The sequence below is a fragment of the Desmodus rotundus genome, chromosome 6 (assembly GCF_022682495.2).
Source record: "Desmodus rotundus isolate HL8 chromosome 6, HLdesRot8A.1, whole genome shotgun sequence".
In the NCBI taxonomy this organism is placed as follows: Eukaryota; Metazoa; Chordata; class Mammalia; order Chiroptera; family Phyllostomidae; genus Desmodus; species Desmodus rotundus.
The window spans coordinates 122932038-122953775 of record NC_071392.1 but is presented as its reverse complement, the minus strand read 5'-3'; the positions used below and the strand labels follow the sequence as shown (position 1 = coordinate 122953775).

General features: G+C 37.3%; 1 protein-coding gene across 4 annotated transcripts in view; it reads right to left on the bottom strand.

The window, feature by feature from the left end:
- The window catches only part of ANKEF1 (ankyrin repeat and EF-hand domain containing 1), a 73183-nt gene that overhangs the window by 8896 nt on the left and 42549 nt on the right, over positions 1-21738 (bottom strand). Inside the window, exons 1-7 of one of the 4 annotated variants that reach the window (XM_045194868.2) lie at positions 16955-17219; positions 11596-11986; positions 9135-9334; positions 8255-8404; positions 6877-7000; positions 2510-3332; positions 828-1054 (exon numbers count right to left, since the gene is read on the bottom strand). In XM_045194868.2, the coding sequence (XP_045050803.2) occupies positions 828-1054; positions 2510-3332; positions 6877-7000; positions 8255-8404; positions 9135-9334; positions 11596-11941 (1870 nt within the window). In that variant the 5' untranslated portion in view covers positions 11942-11986; positions 16955-17219. Of the gene's footprint in view, positions 1-827; positions 1055-2509; positions 3333-6876; positions 7001-8254; positions 8405-9134; positions 9335-11595; positions 11987-14278; positions 14337-16954; positions 17220-21738 lie in introns of those variants that run through there. The other 3 variants (XM_024559867.3, XM_053926458.1, XM_045194867.2) reach the window with 3 other exon arrangements.

The following is a 21738-nucleotide window of genomic DNA, read 5'->3' as shown; positions in this document are numbered from 1 at the left end:
GGCTAGAATTTATGATACCTGTAAAGTTCTCAGGCAGGACTTCCACAATAGTACCCATGTCTTAGAGACAGCCTGGAGCAGCCAGAGGTACAATGCTCTTCCATTGACAGGAAGCAATGAGTTCTACTATAAGAAAATGATAACTCCAAGCAAAGAGCTCACATACTTAACAAATGAATTTATATTCGTCATTTGTGATTTTTATAAGGTATGCCTTCCATTTACATCCTAGAGAGAGCCTCAATTCAGAAACGACTTTGTCTAGCTTTAGAAGAACTCCAAATGCAGAGGTTTTAAACTATGCCAGTTATCAGAAGCTGACAGTTAAAACAGTGTGCTAACTCACTCAAGGTATGATCTGCACACCGGTGAAGTCCACAAACAAAATGTACTGGTCCACAATGAAATAAGCTCAGGAACTAAGAGTAGTATTTAGAAATTTTTATAGCATTTGATAGAGGAGTTTTCTGTCATTAGAATCTAATTTAAAAAGTTTGAGCTTGTATTTTGTGGGCTTTTTATCACTTCATTTTTTTCTAGTAAACCATTTTTTATTGTACTTTGAAAAAGTATCAGTCCATGGAAGATTGCAAATATAAAGAACTGTCCCTTTAACACCAGTGATTTGCAAAGAATTGAGTAATTCTTTGAGTAATTTGTCAAATTGAGTAATAAGACAAATTTCCATAACATTTAACTCAGGCTTATGTTTGCAGCAGTAATTCAGGGGGAAAATATGGCCCTGTAAGAATAGAATCAGATGGGGTTTGAAATCAAACCTAAATTCTTCTTTCCTACCCCTAACCATCAATAAGATGAACACATACCTTTTCTATTTTCCAACTGGAATTTAGCACCAATATCAAGTAGGTATTTGACAGTATCCAGTCTACAGCTCTCAATGGCTCTACTTAAAGGAGTTGAGTTGTTGAGTGAAACTGCATCTACCACGGCTCCAGATTTAACAAGAAGCTCAACAATATCTTGTTGGCCTGCATGGCATGCAAAATGGAGCGGAGTCCACAGAAAATTATCTGTAGCATTAACGTTAGCCCTGTAAGATAAGAGAGATGCACAAGCTAAAAATATGGGTTATTCCAAGCACTGGAGGCTAAAAATGCTACGTAAGCCTTCATAGAGTTTAATCAACTTGTTCAAATATAAAGCAAGGAAGCTCCGAGTAAAGTTAAACTCTGTGTCATAATTTTTCTTGACAAGTGTTCCACATTATCTGGCAGTCTTCATTTTGTGGACACATATACATTTTATTTCGTTTTAAAAGCCACTTAAGGTCCTAGGGGTTATAATTTTGCAAATGTTAGAATCAAGAAAAATTGTAAAACTGAATCCAATGAAGATAAAAGCTAACAGGAAATATGTTACATGACTCCATTTTTGTGTCTATTTCTGCATGTTATAACATTTTTAAATGCACCTTCATTAAAATCCTCAGCATTAATATTTCAAATTTTTATGTATTATTATGTAAATGTGTTATTTTAAATTTTAGTCCCTTTTAAAGATTCACTGCCCCAAAGTTTGAGTTCTCATAGTTGCTTTATACTCTCTTCTGATAATATACAAATTTGAATCCTTTTTTGACATTAAATATTTATAGTAACGGTAACAATACTTTTTATCAAGTATGCAATTACTGTGCTAATAAATGTTTTACATATTTTAACTAATTTTATCTTCAGTAAATTCTGTGACCTGAGTCCTATTAGGGGCCCATTATTAAAATGAGAAACTGAGGTACAAAAAGATTAAGAAACTTATCCCAGGTTATTTAGCTGTGGTAAAAAAAGGACTTAAACCAAGTAATTACTTTAGATTAAAAAGTCAAATGAAAATATTATGCTTTGGTATTTTGAAGATATTTACATATTAACCAAGGAAAAAATTGCTATCTCTGGAGAAGGGAATCAAACATGTCCTTAGTCATTATAGCCAACATCCCACTTGTTTGACTTTGTTGGGATTTCCCTACACACATAAAAAGAGACAGATTACAAAGTGTCTCCATGTAAAATGAATAAATTCTAGAGATGTACTGTATAATCTCATTATAGCTAATAACACTATATTAGACACTTAATATTTGTTAACAGGCTAAATTTCATGTAATGTTCTTATCACAATAATTTTTTTTAAGTTTAAAATAAAATGAAGAGCACCTCTACACCAACTAGGTAAGGCACTGAGACGAAATTAACTTCTCTTGGGAGGCCGGTGATACCCAATCACAAAGCTTCTTGTACCCCCAAAGTGAAAACGCCTTGGCCTTCACTTTGTGCATAGATGCTACTGGCGAGCCATCTTTGTGTACACACACTCCTGTGTTCCCATTAGCCTGGTTTCCCATATGAGATCCACCTATAGTCTAGGCTTCAGTAGTGAAGCACTTTCTTGTGCTGTTAAAATTCTGCAGTGAAATATATCTTAGCTTTCACTTCCTTGAAATATGAAGACTCATGAAAATCTAAGCCTCACCCAACCAAAAACATACCCTCTTTCAAGAAGAAACTTGACCACCTCTATGTTTCCACTTGCACAAGCAGTCATTAGTGGTGTTTTGTAATAATTATCCTTCATATCCACAGGTATTCCTGATTCAAATGCCTTTTTCAGAGAAGCTAGGTCTCCTGCCTTGGTGAGAAAATTAATATTTGAAAATGCTTTCTCTGAATCATCAATGTACCAAGCAGAGTCATCCTGAATGGGATGTTCTGGTGGATGATCCCGATTAAACCGACTGCAATCAGTTACATTCTTGTAGGTTTCAATCATGTAATATGGTGGCCCACCATCAATCCGGCGTGGAAAGGCCTCATCAGGAATGACGCAGATTGGGAGAGGTAAAACGAACTTGCCTTTTTTTGTCTTTTTGGCTATTCCTTTTTTCTTTTTTTTAGGCCCATAGGATCCCAAGACATAAGACTTCTGTAAGTATCTGGTTCCCTTAAAGAAATCATTAATGTTGACCCCTCCTCCCCGCAATTGTTCATGAAGTTGAGCGATGGAAAACAGCTGCTCTGGGCTGACTAACTCTTGCCTCTCTTCCAGCACCATCACAAAGTCTTCCTTGCTGACTGTCCCATCCCCCCTGTCCACATACGAAAAAGCTCCCCGAAGGAAAGTCTCATGTTCTATCGACCAATCGTGAAGTCGAAGGGCCCAGAGTGGGTTAGGGTCTTTGGCTCCTGGCCGGGCCAGTTTATTAGCAATTCGCTCTGCCCGCCTTATTTCTTTGCTTGCTGCTTTGAAGCCACCTTCCTTAGCCACAGTCCTGGGTGTTTTATGTTGTAAATTCTTCCATTTCAGGTCACACCCTAAAACGTGAAGCATCATTATTATGAATGGCGCCAAGGCACCTGCATGGCTCTACAAATGACATTCATCCAGCTGTTTTCCTGTTTCAGATGATTAGTCAACAGTTTGTCCCTAAATTACTCAAATATAGAGATGAACACATTTAGCTATTATAATTACAAAATTAAGCTGTTATTTATTTTTATGCTTCGCTTTGGTGAATTTCTGAGAGATATTTCCAATTCATATTATCTGCCCCCAAAGGATTAGGACATTAATCCCTATAGATATTTAAAGCAAATACCATGTTGGGGTAGTTGCCAAGGAGTCTTCATGTCAAACAGGAAAAGAATAGGGTGGCAGTGGAATTTGGAAAGAAGCTGTATTCAGACGGCTTACACAGGCCCTTAGAACTCAGAATGTCAAACAACGGCCTGTTTCTTTTTGAATGACTATGACTATAAATCTGTGTGCAATCTTAAATCATATGTTATCTGTATTCTCAGGGAATTAGTGTCATTATATATGGAGATCTGCTGTTTCGTGGTAAGGTCATGTGAACAACCTAACAGAGGAAAATGTATTTGTTCATCAAATCTGAAAGGATTCCAGTATTATATTTGATTGAGTTCTACATTAAATTCATTTTCCTTTTTAAACCCTTACTTAAATTCATTAGACCAAGATTACAGGTAAGTATTCTCTAAATCAATTAACTTTGTGAATCAGGGTGGTGGGAGGGGTGCCTATTTAGTGTTATAAGGAAGGCTATGTTGTGTATTAATAAGCGTCTTGAGACATTAAAAGTCTATTATGTATATAAATGTCAGACGATGAAGTTCTTTCTAGTGTTCTGACTCTAGAAGACCCTTTTATTGATTTGCCAACATCATGTAATCAAAAATAATAATAATTGCTACCCAATCAGTATCTGTAGCAACCAAAACATATAGGCAACTACATGTAAAAATAAAACATACCTCTCCAATACTTTATAGTTTTATCCCTTGCCAAAAAGAAAATTAATCACCAATGCTTTTCAAGATTAATACTTCCTTTAGTATTATTAAAAATTAAAAATGTATGCTCAGGCTGATAAGTTTATTATTGATAGAAAAAGTTTATCGGGACAATAAAGATCCTAAAATTCCTATACTAGACAGTTTTAAGAACAGTAATTTATTGGGAAGGGGTCTTGATAGTATAGTTTCGTAGCATAATGATTCCATACTAATTCCAAGTATGCTGTTTTTACTGAGCTTTTTTGCTTATTCAGGGTGTCTGGGGGCTTATCTATCATCTCCCACACCATTCCTATATTTACTCCAGCACCATGAATCCAAAGATTATTAAAGCTGTTCTATGCCTTTTTCTGCTCCAAGTTTTCTCCTAGTTAGAAACCTTATATGGATAAAAGACTAACATCTCAGCTGAAAGATCTGAAGACATGTTTCCTTTTTTTTTTTTTTATTTGGGAGACTTTCTCTCCTCCTTTATGATTAGTAAATAAAGATCCATTCATCCCCTTTGTGAGTTATGTTCCTCTGTGGTCAAGAGACTCAACTTTAGGGGCTGGTGCTGGAGAACACCAGCAGCCAAAAGCCCATAGGATGGAGAATTCTCCATGGGGCGGGTGCTTCAGGAGAACTACTCCACATTCCCCTCCTGTGTCCCTGGACATGGCACCCACACTGCTTACAGGCACTTGTAGATTGCTCCAGCAGCAGGAGCAGGGCAAAAGAAGAGCATATTGAGGAAGGTAGGTTAATGTGGGAAACGAATTCTGCCTTTACACTGAAGTATAGAAGAAGCTAACCCCACAGAGTTTACTCAGAAATGAGCATTTTACCTACATAACATTTAAATGAAAAAAACATTTTATTGCTAATGTTTTTTTGCTGCTCTGATTGACTTCGATCTAAGATTTCAAAGGTGGAACTGTAACTGGTAACTACGGCTATGGAATTGCACCGTCCACAGAGGATCTGGTGATGTTGTGGCACTTCTAAACACGCTACGGAACTCAAAATATTTTCACACATCTGTTTGAAAACCACAGTCTAGTCCCACGATTCTACCAGGAAGATAAATGTTTTCTATACGATGGGGTGAGGCCTTTGGCATGGCTAAAGCTCTGGCCCTTTGCTTCTCAATTTCCTTTCTGTGACTTTATTCCAGGAGCATGTGAACAAAGAGCACATGTTGGGCGATGTTTGTCTCAGTAAGGAAGCAAGGGACACATTTAAGTTGAAGAAGTTTATCTCAATCTGGGCAGATCTTCAGTTTTTAGAAATACATCACATTGAAAATGAAATGTCAGAATAAACTGCTGATTGTGACAGATTTGAAAACTGGACCATGAGACGATTTATGCATTTGATATATTTTCCTTAAATACATTTGTTAAGAGCGTTCATTATTGTGGAGGGTGGGGAAAGAATAGTCAGTTATTGCACCATTAGTTATGTAGGCACATTAGTCTTATTTGTAATATTAGTGATTACAGTTTAGGGTCTCCAGGTCCCAGTGACTTCTGAAATGTTGTGCTTTGTAGAGGAGAGCAAAACAAAGGCCCTTTCTCTGCTCTACTATAGAGTCACAGAACCTCAAGTTTTGTCTATTTCTCATAAGCTGGAAAAAGAAAGCCTCCACCATAAGTTCAGCAGAATGCAGTCTCATTCCTAAAATTTTAATGTACCTTCAATTAGCATGTGACTAACACCAAATTGGTCCATTTCTTTAAACCTCATCAGTGAATATTATCATCTTAAGGACTCCATAACATATAGTCCTAAATTAACAAAGTTACTTAAAAAAAGCTACAGGAAAAGCTAAAATAATAACTATTACATTTCAAATTTTCTCTGAAATTTTTTATTTTACTTCATATTTCCCCCATAATTTCAAATTATCCAGAAAAGTTATCTTTGCAATTGACACAATAGAATATTTTTAATAAAATAAGAATTAAGATGAAAAGACATGGTTTTCAGTGTTTATCCTTGCTTAGATGGATGTTCGTATTTTTTTTAAAAAGCAGTTTAATAACTACAAACATTTTAGAATAATTTCTTGACTGATTAGATTTTTAACAATAACCTAAAAATATTTTGGAAAATGGATGTTTATCACTTTTAATACCAGTCTCATGACTTAATAGAAAGTAGAGTAGAAAAAAATCAATTTTTTTGACATATGTGAGTGAGGTTGGCTATTGAAAAACATGAGGAACCGACAAGTGACAGACCCAAAGTCTCCCTGACCTACAACAGTGATTTCCTACCACTGTGCTAAAAGAATTCTTAAAACATGCAATACCTGACTACTTAGTAGCACTGACCTCTTTTCCCCTTAGATTGTCAAATTAAAAAATGACAACAGCCAACGCAATAGCCATCCAGTGAAAATGAATCAAAATTATGCCTATTTTTTGTCAGGTGGGCAAAAATACATATTTTAGTAATTAGTTTATATGTGCCATGACATAAAAAAGTTCAAAATTGCTGATCCACAACATGGGTAAATCATAAATACTTTAAGCATAAAATTGCTACACAATTTTACCTCGCTGAGCTATGTATCTACAGCAATCTGCAAAACCACCCATTGCAGCATAATGAAGTGGTGTGTTCCCATTCATTGCAATCAGCCCCACGTCTCCGTTGTAGGCAAAAAGAAGCTTCAGTATCTGCAAAACAGATGGTGGATAATGTAGAGGAAGAGGAATGTACGTTTACTGAATGAGGAATGCACTTAGACCTGTGCTATCCAATATATTAGATGTTAGCCCCATGTGGCTATTAAAAGTTAAATTGAAATGAATTAAATAGGAAATAAATCTTAAAAGTACAGTTCCTTAGTTTCACTAGCCATATTTAAAGTCCTAAAAAGCCATATGTGGCTATTGTATTGTATTCTATTGTACAGCACAGATATAGAACATTTTTATCATTGCCAAAATTTCTACCAAACAACACTGATCTCTAGAGTATAAAAAACTCTATATTCAGCTGGAGTACTATCATTTTGGTAAAGCTAGGCAATTTTACAAGGCATAAGACTAAGGCAAACATCTTCAGAGAAGCAAATTCTTTACCAAATGTAACTTCTATTGTGATGCATATTTTTACGGCAGGGAAGAGACTCAATGACAAAAATAATGATAACTATGTTAAAACTCAGAGACAATTGAGTAAAGAAACTTTAGATGTAATTCAGAATTTTACAAAGTAAGGCCAGCACTGGTTCCTATTTTGTTTCTGCAAGGTAACTGTCTGTACCTATGAAAACCTTTGTTGGTATGTCCAGTAAGAACACTTGGAGTTTAAAATGTAGGTGACTCATTAGGTGCACACAACAATCAAGGGGATAAATGCATATTGGCATTGTTCTCCCCACAATTAGATCGTAACATATTTTGAAGATTATAGTATGTAATGGAGGCATAAAATACAGTAGCCCCAGTAGCCAAAACTTTTAAATTGTCATAGCTAAGAAAACAGAAAAAAACATTAATATTACTAAATGTATAAATTAGCAAGCAGACAGAATTGAATAAAGAGCTAGAATGTGTTTTTAAAACTAATATCTGAACCCTGGCTGGTGTGGCTCAGGGGACTGAGTGCCAGCCTGTGAACCGAAGAGTCACCAGTTGGATTCCCAGTTAGGGCACGTGTCTGGGTTGCAGGCCAAGTCCCCTGCTGGGGGCGTGCGAGAGGCAACCAATCAATGTCTCTCTCCCTCTCTTCCTTTCTCTCTAAAAATAAAGAAATAAAATCTTTTAAACAATAATATTTGGTATGAAGTATAATTTTAGAATTTTTAAAGGAAATCAAGATGGTAACTCAGAAAAAAATCTGCCTTAATGTAACCTATATGATATTTAAAATTTTTTGTGAAAATTTGCCAGCAACAAATTTTAAAGCAATAAGCATGTTATTACATCAAAAAAGCCTCCTTTGGCAGCAAAATGTGCGGCGTGATGTCTCTCATTATCAAATGCATTCACTTCACCTCCTCGTTCCAATATCCCTCGAACTAGTTCCACCACTCCCTCTCTGGACGCTTCCATCAAAGCTGTGCGACCTGTGGCCTGGATGTGAAACAGATCAAAGTGTTTACAGCTGTGATGTTAAATGACATATTCAGTATAAATATCATCGAAATCCATTTGGCTTTAGTGTCACTAACATGTTTAGTTCTCTACATTGTCATTGGTTTTATGTAACAAATAAAAAAAATGAAGCCAGTACTATGGGTAAATATCCAAAATGTAGAATTCTAAATGAGTCAAGATCATACCAGATGTCCCGGTGAGAAAAATGCATTTCTTGCAGAGATTATAGACCAAAAAGGGAGAAAAGAGGGTAGGATATATGCTAACATGAGGTTACAGGAGCTTTCTAATGAGAAGAAAACCTGATTTTATTGTCTCAAAATAACAATTAAAAGATAAAAATTTTCAATAAAATTACCCACATGAGGAGAGAGAACAAAATGAATAAAGAAAACAGTATAACCACATATTCTCTTTTCAAAAAGATAAAAACTTTATTAGGCATTAGTGATACCTTGTCTATTTTCTAAAATAATATTTCAACATTATGAATAATAAATAACAAGTTTCCAAACATAATTAGAAAATAGACTAAAGGATTATGGTAATATAAATATAATGAAAGTATGTTGTCTTAAAGCATTTTGAATAGAAATGAACTGTCTATACGCTAACAGGATAATATTACCATATTTAAATGCAAAAATTACCCTAAGACTCTATAATTGAAAAAAATGAATATTTATAAGCACAGGAATAGTCATACTGAGTTGATAGCATTTGGATTGGCTCCTCTGTCCAAAAAAGTCAGGCACATTTCTTTAACATCATGTGCTTCTTCGCAAGCTCTAAGGAATATTGGGATTCCTTCATAGGAGGAATTGTTGACATCCGCACCGTGTTCCAGGGCAATCAATGCACAGCGATGATGCCTCTTAGTAGGTAAAATGCAGTGAAACAAAATACCTGTAGAAAAATAGAACCCCCGAAGAATACTTATTAATTGCTTATATATTTCCATCAAATAAAAATAATTTTAAAATCCATAATTAGCTAGTAAAAGTGATAGAGCAAGGGCATGTCTGCCTTTGTTTTCCTTCTGAAACTAACTGAAACACCAAGATTGAGAAACAGGAAAGAAACTCAGCCCATGATAGAGTTAGGAAGCAGTCACAACCAAGTGTGGCTTAGAGCTTTATCTTCTTCATATTCTGCAAAATAGTTCAAAGAGAAAGTACAGTATAGGCATGGAATATGTCCCACATCCTTCTAAAGATCAAGTAAGTATTTTAATCATTTAAATGTTTGCTTATCCTTTAGAAACAATGTGCAGTGAGTCAAATATTGGTCTCTGGAAAATAAGATGTTATCACAGAGAGTACTGTGGAATAAGCAAAACAGTTTGGCAAGTGGCAGCCAACCTGAGGGATGCGCAAGGTGAACTAGGTTCGTGATGTGGGAAGACAAGGCACTCGGTGCAATGAGCACAGCAAAGGTTGTTAGAATGGAGGCAGAAGAAGGCAGCAGTAACAAGGTTATGTTTAAAACAAGATTTTGTATTTGTTTCAGGTTCCATTTTATATTTTGATTTTTTACTATGTGATTTGTATATTGTTTTCTGATACACTCATCTTCCAGAACCTTGACAGATTTAATATTAATTTCAATGAGGTTAAATTTTAACCAATGGCCATCAACATTTACTACAAATATTCACTTGACCTTGTTTCTAATTTTACCTTGTTAATTTTTAATTTTACAATTTTAGATTTTTATGCTATACAATTTTTTGACCCATTTTCTTTGTGATTGGTATGTTTCAAACTCAAGGAGGTAAACTATTCATTACAGTGTTTCCCAAAGTATCTTTGACAAAATTCCATGTATAGGAGATGCCATATGGAAAAACTATTTCATGGTCAAATAAATATGGAAAGTGTCACCATCGTTAGTCTGTCTGACAAATGTGAAATCAACATGCCTAAATGTGTTTTATCCAACATTTCTCTAATGGACTTGACAGTGGAACCAATTTTGCATGTAGCACTTATCAACTTCCCAGGGATTCAGTGGTCCATGAAACACTTTGGGAAATGATACTCCATCGAGCTGTGAGAGGCTTCTGTGTTTGTTTTTTTTTCTCTTTTTTTAGGATATGGAATTTTAAAACACATTTGACCCCTGAGTGCACCTGAAGGATATTTTGTTACCTGGTGCCATTAAGTAATTAAATAATTCTTTCTTGTCTTTGTCCACTCCTTTGTTTTAAGCAAGTCACTGTTCAGAGAGAGTTACAAAAGCAGATTTTGTTCCTGTCAGAAAACATTAATATTTTACAGGTGGATTTATTTCTCTACTATGGGGCTGATGAAAGCGGCTCTGTACTTGATGCAACTCTTTGGGACAATTCATGAAATCTACCAGTTTATATTAAGCCTGGTGGTAATTTTCCTGAGGCTATGTCAACTCCTGCTGGGACCTGGGGTTATTTGCACAAGAAGCTCCAGGACCATGGTCTTGAGATGGGATTGGGGCAGGGGGAGAGGGGTGAACAGGGTGGGGATGTGGGGCTATCTCACCTGAAAAGTCCTGGAAATGACATCCCTATCTCAAATTTCAAGTCGTACTTACAAATTATTTAAAATGACTCCAGAAAGTTGGAGTTTTCCCAGAAACCACCTTAACTGTTCAAATTCCCAAGTGTAACTAACTCCTTTCTACATCAGACTGCTATTGAGAGGAGATGATCCTTCTGGAGTCTGAAGTCCAGTACTACTCCAGGTTCTAAACTATGAAAAAGAAAAATAAGTGCTCTCCCTTTTTTGCCCTAAACAAGATTTTGTATTTTATAGTGGGTGGCTATGATTACAATATCAACGTGTGTTGTGTTAAAAATTCTCCACATTTAGCAAAACTACCAAATACAGATTAATCTAATTCTAATTTTTTCTGTTTTTAAAATTCAATCTTCATTGTATTTTTTCCCCATTACGATTCATTCCCCTTATACACACCTGCCCTTAGCAATTAATTTTCTTTTTAAATGAAAAAACTCTCAGATCTGATTTCCCTAAGATTTACCTCTACCATTTTCAAATTATGGGCAGTCGGTATCCTTAGGTACAGGAGTAATCCACTTGTAAAGTTGGAAAGCAAAAAAGCCCACTTTATGAATTTCTGGCTACAAAAAGAATTGCATCTGCTGGATAGAATGTTGAGATTTTTACCTTTTCCTTCGCTATCAACTTTAGTCATATCTGCCTTTGCCTTGGCTAGTATTTCCATGGACAATTCATGGCCCAGTTCTGCAGCCCTCATGGTCGGAGTACAGCCCATTCGATCTTGCACATCAGGGTGAGCACCAAGGCCGAGGAGAAAGCTGACCATATCAATGTCATTGGAGACTGAGGCTAAGTGCAGAGCGCTGAGTCCCTCCACAGGTTCCGTGAAATTGATCAGTTCAGGGTAACCAAGTTTGACGAGCTTCTCTATCTGCTTCTTGTCTTTGTTCCGAACACACTGAAGAAGTTTGTAGATTTGCAGGTTCTCAAGCCTCTGATCTGCTAAAGCCATACTTGACCAGCTTCTTGAAAATACCTTTGTGGTCCAAAACAAATACTATAGCAGAAAACACACACATACAACCAAAATAAAAACATGTGACTCAAAGTTAATTATGTCAACTTTATTTTGATTAAATAATATTTTAAGCCTTCCCAAAGAAGAGAGTCAGTTTCTTATAAAATGTTATTATGATAATTGATTGGAACTAATTTCATGAAAGTAGAAATTACACATAAATATAAAAATCTGCAACTAGCATAAAGTTAAAATATTTTTAAACTAATCTTCATCAGAATGACTACTATGAGGTTTCCTTGTTATTCTCACTTAATCTTCCCTCCTCAACAGAGCCTTTCCATTTACCTATGAACCAGGTGAGGCTAACTCAATTGTCAAATTAAGGATTTGAGCTCCCCACTACATGGCTCTGAACCAGCAACCATAATGTAGAGGCCATACAGGTTTTAGTAGTTAAAACATATGATAAAGAACATGCAATATTTTGAGGTGCGCATTATAAATGGTATCTACTATGCTCTGTGAGATACCAAAGAGAGATCAACAATTTTTTTGTCATTTTATGTGACAATGAGGTACCAATCTTTTGCACTGAGGAGTAGGCCAGGCTAGGTACTAACTGCTTGTTTTCCTCTGTTTATTTTTCTGAGGGAAATAAAATAAACAACAAAACAAACCTAGGCCAAATCATTGCCACTGCCCCATATTTGTCTCACTGCTTCCTCAAGAGCCCCCTACAGTCCAATCTCTTTTCAATTCCCAGAAAAATCTTTTATAAATGCAGATCAGATAAGGTCAGACAAGTTGCTACCTCAACTTTTTTGTGTGGGGATACCCCTTCCATCTCCTAAGACAGGAATGGGTCTATGACCTAGGTTTAGCCTGTGTGAGTGAACACTCTTCCCAGGTACAGTGAATGTCTCAAGAATACACTCAGAAAAGACATCAGCCAATTAGCATCTCGCGGGACCCTTCTGCCAAACTGCATGGAAAGACTACTCTTTCTGCCCAGCTGTTAAGCAGTGGGGTGTGGGGCGGGGCTGCAGGCAGCCATGTTGGAGGTCATGGGGGGACTGAGGGCAGCAGCTGCGCTCAGAACTCAGCTGTACTAGAAGTCACCTACCACCTAAATGTTCAGGGTTGCATGAGAAAAAACGCCCTTCCCCAACCTTATATTGGTAGAAGCTAGTTAGCTGGGTTCCTCTCATTTGCAATGAAAATATCCCATCTTACTACAAAATCTGAAACTGTACCATCTTTCCTCCACCACAAACCTGCTCCCTTACCTACATTCCCTACGGCAGCAATGAGCTCCACTGTTGACTAGGTGTTCCTTCTGTAACCGTGTCTCTCTAGACAACCATAACACGTCTATTGCCTGTTCCTTCCTACCTCCCCACCCACTCCTGCTTAGTCTCCTTTGCTGGTTCCCCCTCTTCTGTTAGAAGCCTAATTGTTGGAGAGCCCAGGACTAAGCCCTCAGGATCCTTCCCTATTCTCAATCACTCCCCTGTGATCACATCCCATCTGATGATCTTTATCCAATTTGCAGCTTATAATTATTCACTCTCAAATTTATACAGCCATCTCTGTCTCTCCCCAGAGCTTCAAAATTATATACCTATCAGTCAACTCTTCATTTTCGCATGGATGTTTAATAGGCATCTGAATGTAACATGTCCAGAGTGGGACTCTTGCTATCACCCAGACCTCCAGTTCTCCCCATTTCCAGTAATGGCATCACCATCCATCCACCTTCTCAGGTTAAAAACTAGGGGTTACTCTTCATTATCTTTCCCTCACAGATACTCTACTCTTTCTTTCGGCAAATCCTGTCAACTCTACCTCTGGACATCAGCTTCCAGTGGTACTCTCCTAGGCCAAATCATTGCTACGGATTTCTAATTCGTCTCATTGCTTCCATAACAGCCCTCTACGGCTCGTTTTCTATTCAGCCCCAGAACAATCTTTTAAGAATGTAGATGAGAAGGATCAGACAAGCTTCCACCCCCAAAATTTTAGTATAACTATTTTTAAACATAAAGAAAAACTGAACACCCATATATCCACCATTGAGATCCTACCATTAATGCTCGACTTGCTTTATCACATATCTATCCATTATATTTTTTGATCCATTTCAAAGTAAATTGCAGACATAGTCCAGCATATCCTTATCTGGAGATCAATGTTTGTTTACAGTTTTTTTTTCTTTTTGGTCTTTTGAATATATATGAAATGTGTCAGTTTTAAGTGTACCACCGCATGAGTTTGGACAAAAGCATACATCTTTGTCACCCAATCTCCTGTCAACATATGGAACATTACCTCATATCAGAACATTCTCCCCAGGTAATCTTTTAAAAACATCCCAGTATTTTTCCCTTTTAATAAGAAAAAACAAAAAGGCTCATAATGACCTCCCCAGTTCCCTTTTCCTGATCCTCAGACCTCACTTCAATCTCCCTTGAATTAGTGATCTCCAGCCATACTGCCCTTCTGCTTGTTTATGGAACAAAAGTTGACTTCTGCCTCTGAATTGTCTTTTTCCCTCAACCTGGAGTGTCCTTTGCTCAGAATTTCCATTGGTTGGCACTTCTCACCATTAAAATTGATGCCACCATGTATTTCATTTATTTTCTTCATAATTAAATGAAACATTTCTCTCTATAACATTTCTATAGATGTATAGATATAGGTATATTCAATTTATATATTGTATACCTTCCCCACTAGTATGTAGTCTTCATGCAACAGAAGTTTTATATTATAATGACCATTATTTCTCCACCAGGCAGAACCTGGCTCATATTTTAAACATAAAGAAAAATTGAACACGCATATATCTACCATTGAGATCCCATCATTAATGCTTGATTTGCTTTATCACATATCACAGGAGGCATCAATGAATGTTTGCTTAACAGACAACCAAAAGTTATAATACTGAGGAGGTGAAGGAATCAAAGAAAATGTCTAGGTTTCTTTCTGGCTTGAGCAACTGGCTACCTGTGCCTAAGATGCGTAGCTCAGGATGGGGTCCAGACTGGTCAGGGAGTGTGGCTGGTTAAGCTTTGGGCATGCTGAGTTAGAACCCACAAGTCAATAGGGTACATAATTCAGGAGAGAGATCTGAACCTGGTCTATGTGGAATCATGAGGTTTTCTGGGGTTGCAGGCAGCCGGAGTCTGGGAGAGAGCAAACAGAAAAGTTTCAAGTGGGAAGAGTGACCACCACCATCAATGCATGCTGCTGCCTTGTCCCTCTTTTTTTCTCACTCTTCTGCATGTTGTTTATTCTTTGTGCTTTCTTCCTTTCCTGCTGTGACATCAGCCATCACATGGCTTGTGGCTTTAATGTCCTGTTTGCTGTAGCCCCTCTCTTCCCCTCTAATCTGTTTATAATGTGTGTGGACTAGGAAACCAGATAAGGAAGCTTGTTAGAACCGTGTGTATAAATAGGCTCCCAATGAGACCTGAAGTTGTCTACTTGGTCTTTGCTGCATGCTTGAGATTTATTTTAGCTGCTGTTATGGCTGGTTTTATTATTATTATCAGTCAAATTCTAGTAGGTGCAGTGTTGTCATACTGCATACCCATGTACATCCTACACGGAATAAAATATGATGCTCCTAAATAGTTTACTGATTATACTGAATTAATGTCACTGCACTGGTGCAGACAAAGACTTCCAAATCAGTGAATTCACTGGTGACTCTGATAGCATCCACCCTAAAGAATTACCGTATTTTGCCATGTAAAATATGCACCCACGTTTTGGCCCAAACTTTTAGGAAAAAAATCTTTCATTTTAATTTTTTAATTCAATGTTTAGTTATTTATGTATAGATACTTATTTTTGTATTATAAAGGAATTTTAGCATTTATTTTTGAACTACTACGGTACAAGAAATTTTATGTAACAAATAATTACAAAACACAAGAACAGATATGAGGTATTTCAGGCACTGCCCATGTGTAATGCACATCCTTATTTTTCCCTCAAAAATTTGGGTAATAAGTGCACATTATAGATGGCAAAATATGGTAGCAGCATGTGACATTATCCAGTCGGGCTATAAGGGTGAATTCAGCAATCTGTGGGCTAGGTCTGTGGCTTGTACACCTTCCAGCTAAAGCCCCAAAATGCTGCACAGAGAACACTGCCCTCTGCAGTGTCCTTCACAACCAACCGCCAAGACGGACCAAGAGCCTCACCTCTCTGGAGGAAATAACAGAAGTCCTATCCTCCAGGGCTGGGTTCCTTGTAAACCTTGTAGCATTTCTGACCCTCAGGAGAGCTGTCACATACACACACACCCCAGCATGCATACTTTACCTCAGCACGGCCCCATGGCGCTTTCGTACACCCTCATCTAACCATTTATGTGCAGACTCAGAACAGTGGAATAGAACACAAATTCTTGACTTGAGGTCCATGTTTGGGTCTGAATATTCTAAAACATGAAAATTTGTGTGGGGGGGTGTCCATGTGCATTTTTTCCCTGTGGGGAGAGATCCACGGAGCTCACCAACTTCCAAAGGAGTCTGTGAGACAAGGGTGTTTTTTAGAAAAAGAAGATATGCTTGGAAGAGTAGAAAGTGTGTAGGATTTGAGGTGGAGGAGTCTGTTTTTGTGATCCATCCAGGACTGCATTAAAATTTATTCAAACTGGTTGCACAAACCTGGAAAGTTACCCATGTAGTTTGTACCTCAGTCTCTTCATCTGTGAAATGGGGATAAAACAGTGTCCACTTCATGGGGGCTGTGTGAAGAGAAAATGTGCTAGTCCTTGTAAAATGACTTTAGCAAAGTCCCTCAATGCAGCCTCACTATGAATAATCAAACTTCCATGGGTCTCAACTCACCCACCAGCCACGGTTTACGTTTGGGAGGTGTGGGGTTCTTTACTGTCCCTTTCAGTTTTGAATCCGGAGGGGAGAGTGGGTAAGATGTAATTTCAAGGTAAAGGCCAGGTGGCAGGGTCCATGGTGCTAAGCTCACCTCTCAGTCCTGGGGGTGATCAGGAGCCACGGATGTACCGGCACCAACGCGCCTAGGCCCCCGGAGGAGCCCGGCGGCCCCAGCCCTCGTTCTCTGCCAACTGGTTCCTGCCCCAGCAGCGATCTCGGGCTCCAGGAGCCCGGCTGGGGCGTCAAGACGTCAATGGTGTACTTAAGCGCAAAGCTGGCGAACTGGCACGCGGAGCTGCAAGGAAGGGGGTGTGTATCCATGGGCCCGGGTCCGCCCAGCGCTAGCGCGCCGGAAGGTGAGCACTGGGGGCGGAGCGGGAGCCACCCGGGGAGCGAGAATTATGAGCTTCCGCCACGCAAGCCCGGTTACCAGGGCAACCGCGCAAGGGCGCGGCTGGGCGGGTAGGGGAGGGAAAGAGCGGGACGGGGCGGGGCGGGGTGGGGTAGGGGTCATCTCCGCCCACCGCCCTAAGCTAGTTCCGCGAGGTGGCAGGGTCCACACCCTGGTGCTGGGGGTTGGTTCAACGCTCCAAGTGTGGTTGGTGCAGGGGCGGTGTGCCCAATGCTAAGGTCCCCAGGGGTCCCCACTCTGCATCGTTCATCTGCTTCTCCCACCTCCCGACTTCATTAAAAAATAATTTCATTAGAAACGTAAAGGTCGTACAGTAAAATAAATAAAATACACAATGAACTAATTTTAAAGTAAAATAAAAAGGCAATAAGTTACATAATACAAGGAAAAGTGATTCTACTTGTCAGATAACTGCTGTAGATTATTCTAAATCTACCAGAAATTTTCTTCGTGTACTCCTCGATGCATACATGCTTAAAAATATACACGAATGGGAGCAAAAATATAAAGGAGATCATTTTACTTCAGGGCCTGCAAGTGTACCCTAATATTACCTCAACCCCCAACACAATTGGGGAGGCAAATTCTTAAAGCTTTTGTTTGTGTGAATGTAAAATAAGCATGCTTTAAAAAATATCAGGCAATAACTTCCAAATAAAAGCAATAGTCCCCCCACCCCACTCTATTCTATCAATATTTCTACCTACACTGTTTAAAAAATGTTAAGAATTATATCATGAAAACAAAATAATATATTATATAATGTATGGAAAGTATAAAGAACCAGAGCACACCAGGACTAAAGAAAATGAAGCCTGTCTCTACTGCTGGATTCTGTGTCTTTCTACCCAATACTGTATCCTCCATTTCTTGCTCTCAGAAGTAACTGCTATTCTGAGTTTTGTATCTATCACCCTTTTGACTTTTAAAAAACTTTTTGCTTCATATGAATGCTTCCCTAAAAATTATGTATTGCATGTTTCAAGAATTTATAAAAATGTGTCTTATTCTGACATTTCTTTAACATCATATTTTTGAAATGTAACTTTGTGCTTAATTATAGTTTTTACCATTCCACAATTCCACACCCCTTTTAAATGCTACTGTTGATGGACGTTTGAGATACTTCAGTATTTTCTAGTAAAAGCAATGCTGCTATGATTGTGTTTGTACATGTCTTTAGATGCACAAGTTCAACAATTTGTCTAGGGTAAATTTCTGGGTCATAGGTTATCGATAACATTAAGATAATGTGGACTGGTTTTCCAAGTATATAGAGCAATTTAAACTCTCATTAGCAGTGTGTGCCTTAGCCAAAACTTGGTTTTGTCACACTTTACATTTTTTGCCAATCTAGTGGGTGTAAACTGGCATTTCGTGATTTTATTTTGCATGTTCTGATTACTGATTGTTAGTTTGAGAGCTTGATTGCTCAGAGAGATTTGAGTGAGTGTAACTTTATTGGCAAGCCATGCTATCCACACTCAAGTACTTACCACAAAACTCTCAGATTATTTTAACAGAATCAGAAGACCATTTCTTGAATTGCTGTCTCTTAGTATAGGAAAAATGCCACATTTCAGTTTGGGTTGTGGACCTAGTGGAATTTAGTAATGAAGAGTAAGTCAGCCACTGAGTATACATGGGTCTCAGTTTGTAAATCGGAGTAAGATGAACTGCCCTACAAGTCTTAAAGGAAGTAGGCAGAATAATGAATGATCTCATCCTGGCTCTTGTAGACACATGTAATTGATTCTTGGGGAATGCTTCTATAGATGAATAGTTCTAACTGTGTTACAGGTTGTCAATGTGTATTTACAATGATAGTCATTCTCATTTGGAGACATGTCAATGGTAGCATTGTTGAACTCTGGAGATGTTTCCTGAAGTTATTTGAGGATCTGGTAGATTTGGGAAGAAATAGATCTAGAAGACTGAAGGGAATGGATTAGTAATGTGTAAGCTCTGTTTGGATTTATCGGAACTGTTGGTGCAAATATTTTGAGAAGTTGGGTAAACATTTGTTAGTTGATTGAGACCTTGGAGATAAGCAAAGCAGTCTGACTCATGTTCCTAATGTGGTTTCAGGTAAATTTACTCTCTGAGTTTCATAAATACTCTGATGCTATGAGCAGGTAGCTGAAAAGTAGGTTCACAATAGATAATCATATTTAATTTCAACCTTTTTTAGCCTAGGGAGTATGGTTACGCTGAGCTACTTAAATGTACCAACTTCCTACTAATGAAGAAACAGTCATAACACGGGTGAAATTTTAGAAATCTTACAACTTAGTAAATGGACACAACCTTTCCCCTCTTTTGCTAGATGTTATAAAAACACTGCAAAGTTTTTAACTTGAACTTTATTTATTTTTTTACTTATTTATTTTTGCCCTTAGCCATTTGGCAGTAAAGTGATTGGAACTTGGGCAACACAAAAGAAAAGTGAGAGTAAAGGGAATCTGTTTAAAACAAAGAGAAGTGACAGAAAAGTTTGTGTAGGAGATGGACAGCTGCATGGGCTAAATTCTCTCCCAATGATATAACTTGAGTTTTGATCTTTATCTGATATTAAATAACATTTTATCTACAAACTACAACTGTGGCAAAAGATTGCATATTTAGTACTTCTTACTTTGACCCAGACCTTCTGCAAAATGCTTGACACATAACAGTGATTTTGTCGCATTACCTCACACATCTTTATAAAAATTGTCACTAAAATTCAGTAACAAACTGCCTTAACTACCAGAGCTCTTACATAAGAATTTACTGGCCTAAAAAGCAGGCCAGGTTTCCATGAGGTAGTAACTGGTATGGTATGCCAGTGGCTGATGGTAAATTTAATTGGAAATAAAATTTGTTGAATCATTATGGATCTTTCCATAAGATTAAGGCAAAGTTAGTGGAGTTTGTTAACTTTTCATAAATATTTACAAAATGCATTTTTTATAATGCCATGTGTTAATATTTTTCCCTGTAAAAACAAGTCAACTTTCAGGGTGCCTCTGTGTTGTGGAGAAGGCTATATGCTAGTTGGCACTGCACATTAATTTACAACTTTATGTATTATACAAATAAGTGATGGATTCATAACAGATATTTAGTTGTTTCTTTCCAAAAGAAAAATGAAAACATGTCAAATAGCTTTGAAATGGGGAATAAATTTGTTGACAATATAAAGCCCTGTTTAATACTTCTATGAAAGACTTAGATGGACTTTTTCACAATATATTGTAACAATTACAAGACACCTCTTGAATGGATAAATGCTGAGCAACTATACCTTTAGAATATGAGCAGCTTGTGGATAAATGTATTCATATCAGGATCTGTACTTTTCTCTGGCTTAAAGATTTCTAAGCTCATTGGGAAATTTTTGTGAATAAACATCTCACAAATTCTCTTGTTCCTGAGCATATTTTCATTATTTATATCTTATGGTTGCATTATTTAGAACTCCTATGCATGCGGTTATTTTTGAATCTATGGTATCAGACTACTATCTTAGCATATATGACATCTCTCATAGTATTTCTATCAAGTTTTTCTTATATTTCCAGTGATTTTTACTGCCATAATATTTGTACATATAGATTTATATCATATCTGATTTCCAAATTTCAGCTTTTATTGTTACAGAATGTCTCTCCTTTTCTTAGGTAGTATCTATAACCATTAATTCCTTCTGGTCTAATATTAATTTCTTTTGTTTGTCTTACTCCAGTCTCACATTTTTAAACTTTCATTATCAATTATTTTTACATTTTTTTGTGAACAGTAAGTAGTTAGCTTTTTCTGTTACTATTTAGTGCAACATGTTTCTGCCTTTTCATGAGAGACTCTAACACACTGACATTTAGTGTAACAAGTGATACACTTGATTTTAGTCTTTTAATCTTATTGCTTATTATTTAGTTTACTCTGCTATGACCTCTTTTTTCCTTCATTTTTCTGATTGGCTCAAACTTCTTCTTAACTTGAGAAACTTCAAGACTATTTCCATCCCATTAATCACCTTCCATTTTCAGGTACTAATAATCTATTTTTTCATTTTATAAAAGTGAAATGAATTTTCCCATATATTTCCAGATACTCTGTTCTCCAAGTTCTTTCTTTAACCTAAAAAAGAACTCTGTCATTTCCCCACGTTATTCTTCCATTCCTAGAAGAGATTTTGGGAATGATTTTACATCCCTCCAACCCTCTACTCAGCCCCAATTCTTGAGTTTGGCCAAAATAACTTAGAATTTCTAATTCCAGGCAATTATTATACTATCATTGGCAGTATGAATCTTTTGTGTCAAAGCATATGACATTCCTATGTTTCACCTCCTTGCACAAACATAAGAAAGATTACAAGTAAAGATTACAAACTCCACAGGGAAGAAATACCCACAAGGAACCAACAGTGAAGAGAAGGAAGCCAGGGTTCAAATCAACAATTGGAACACAACAAAAAC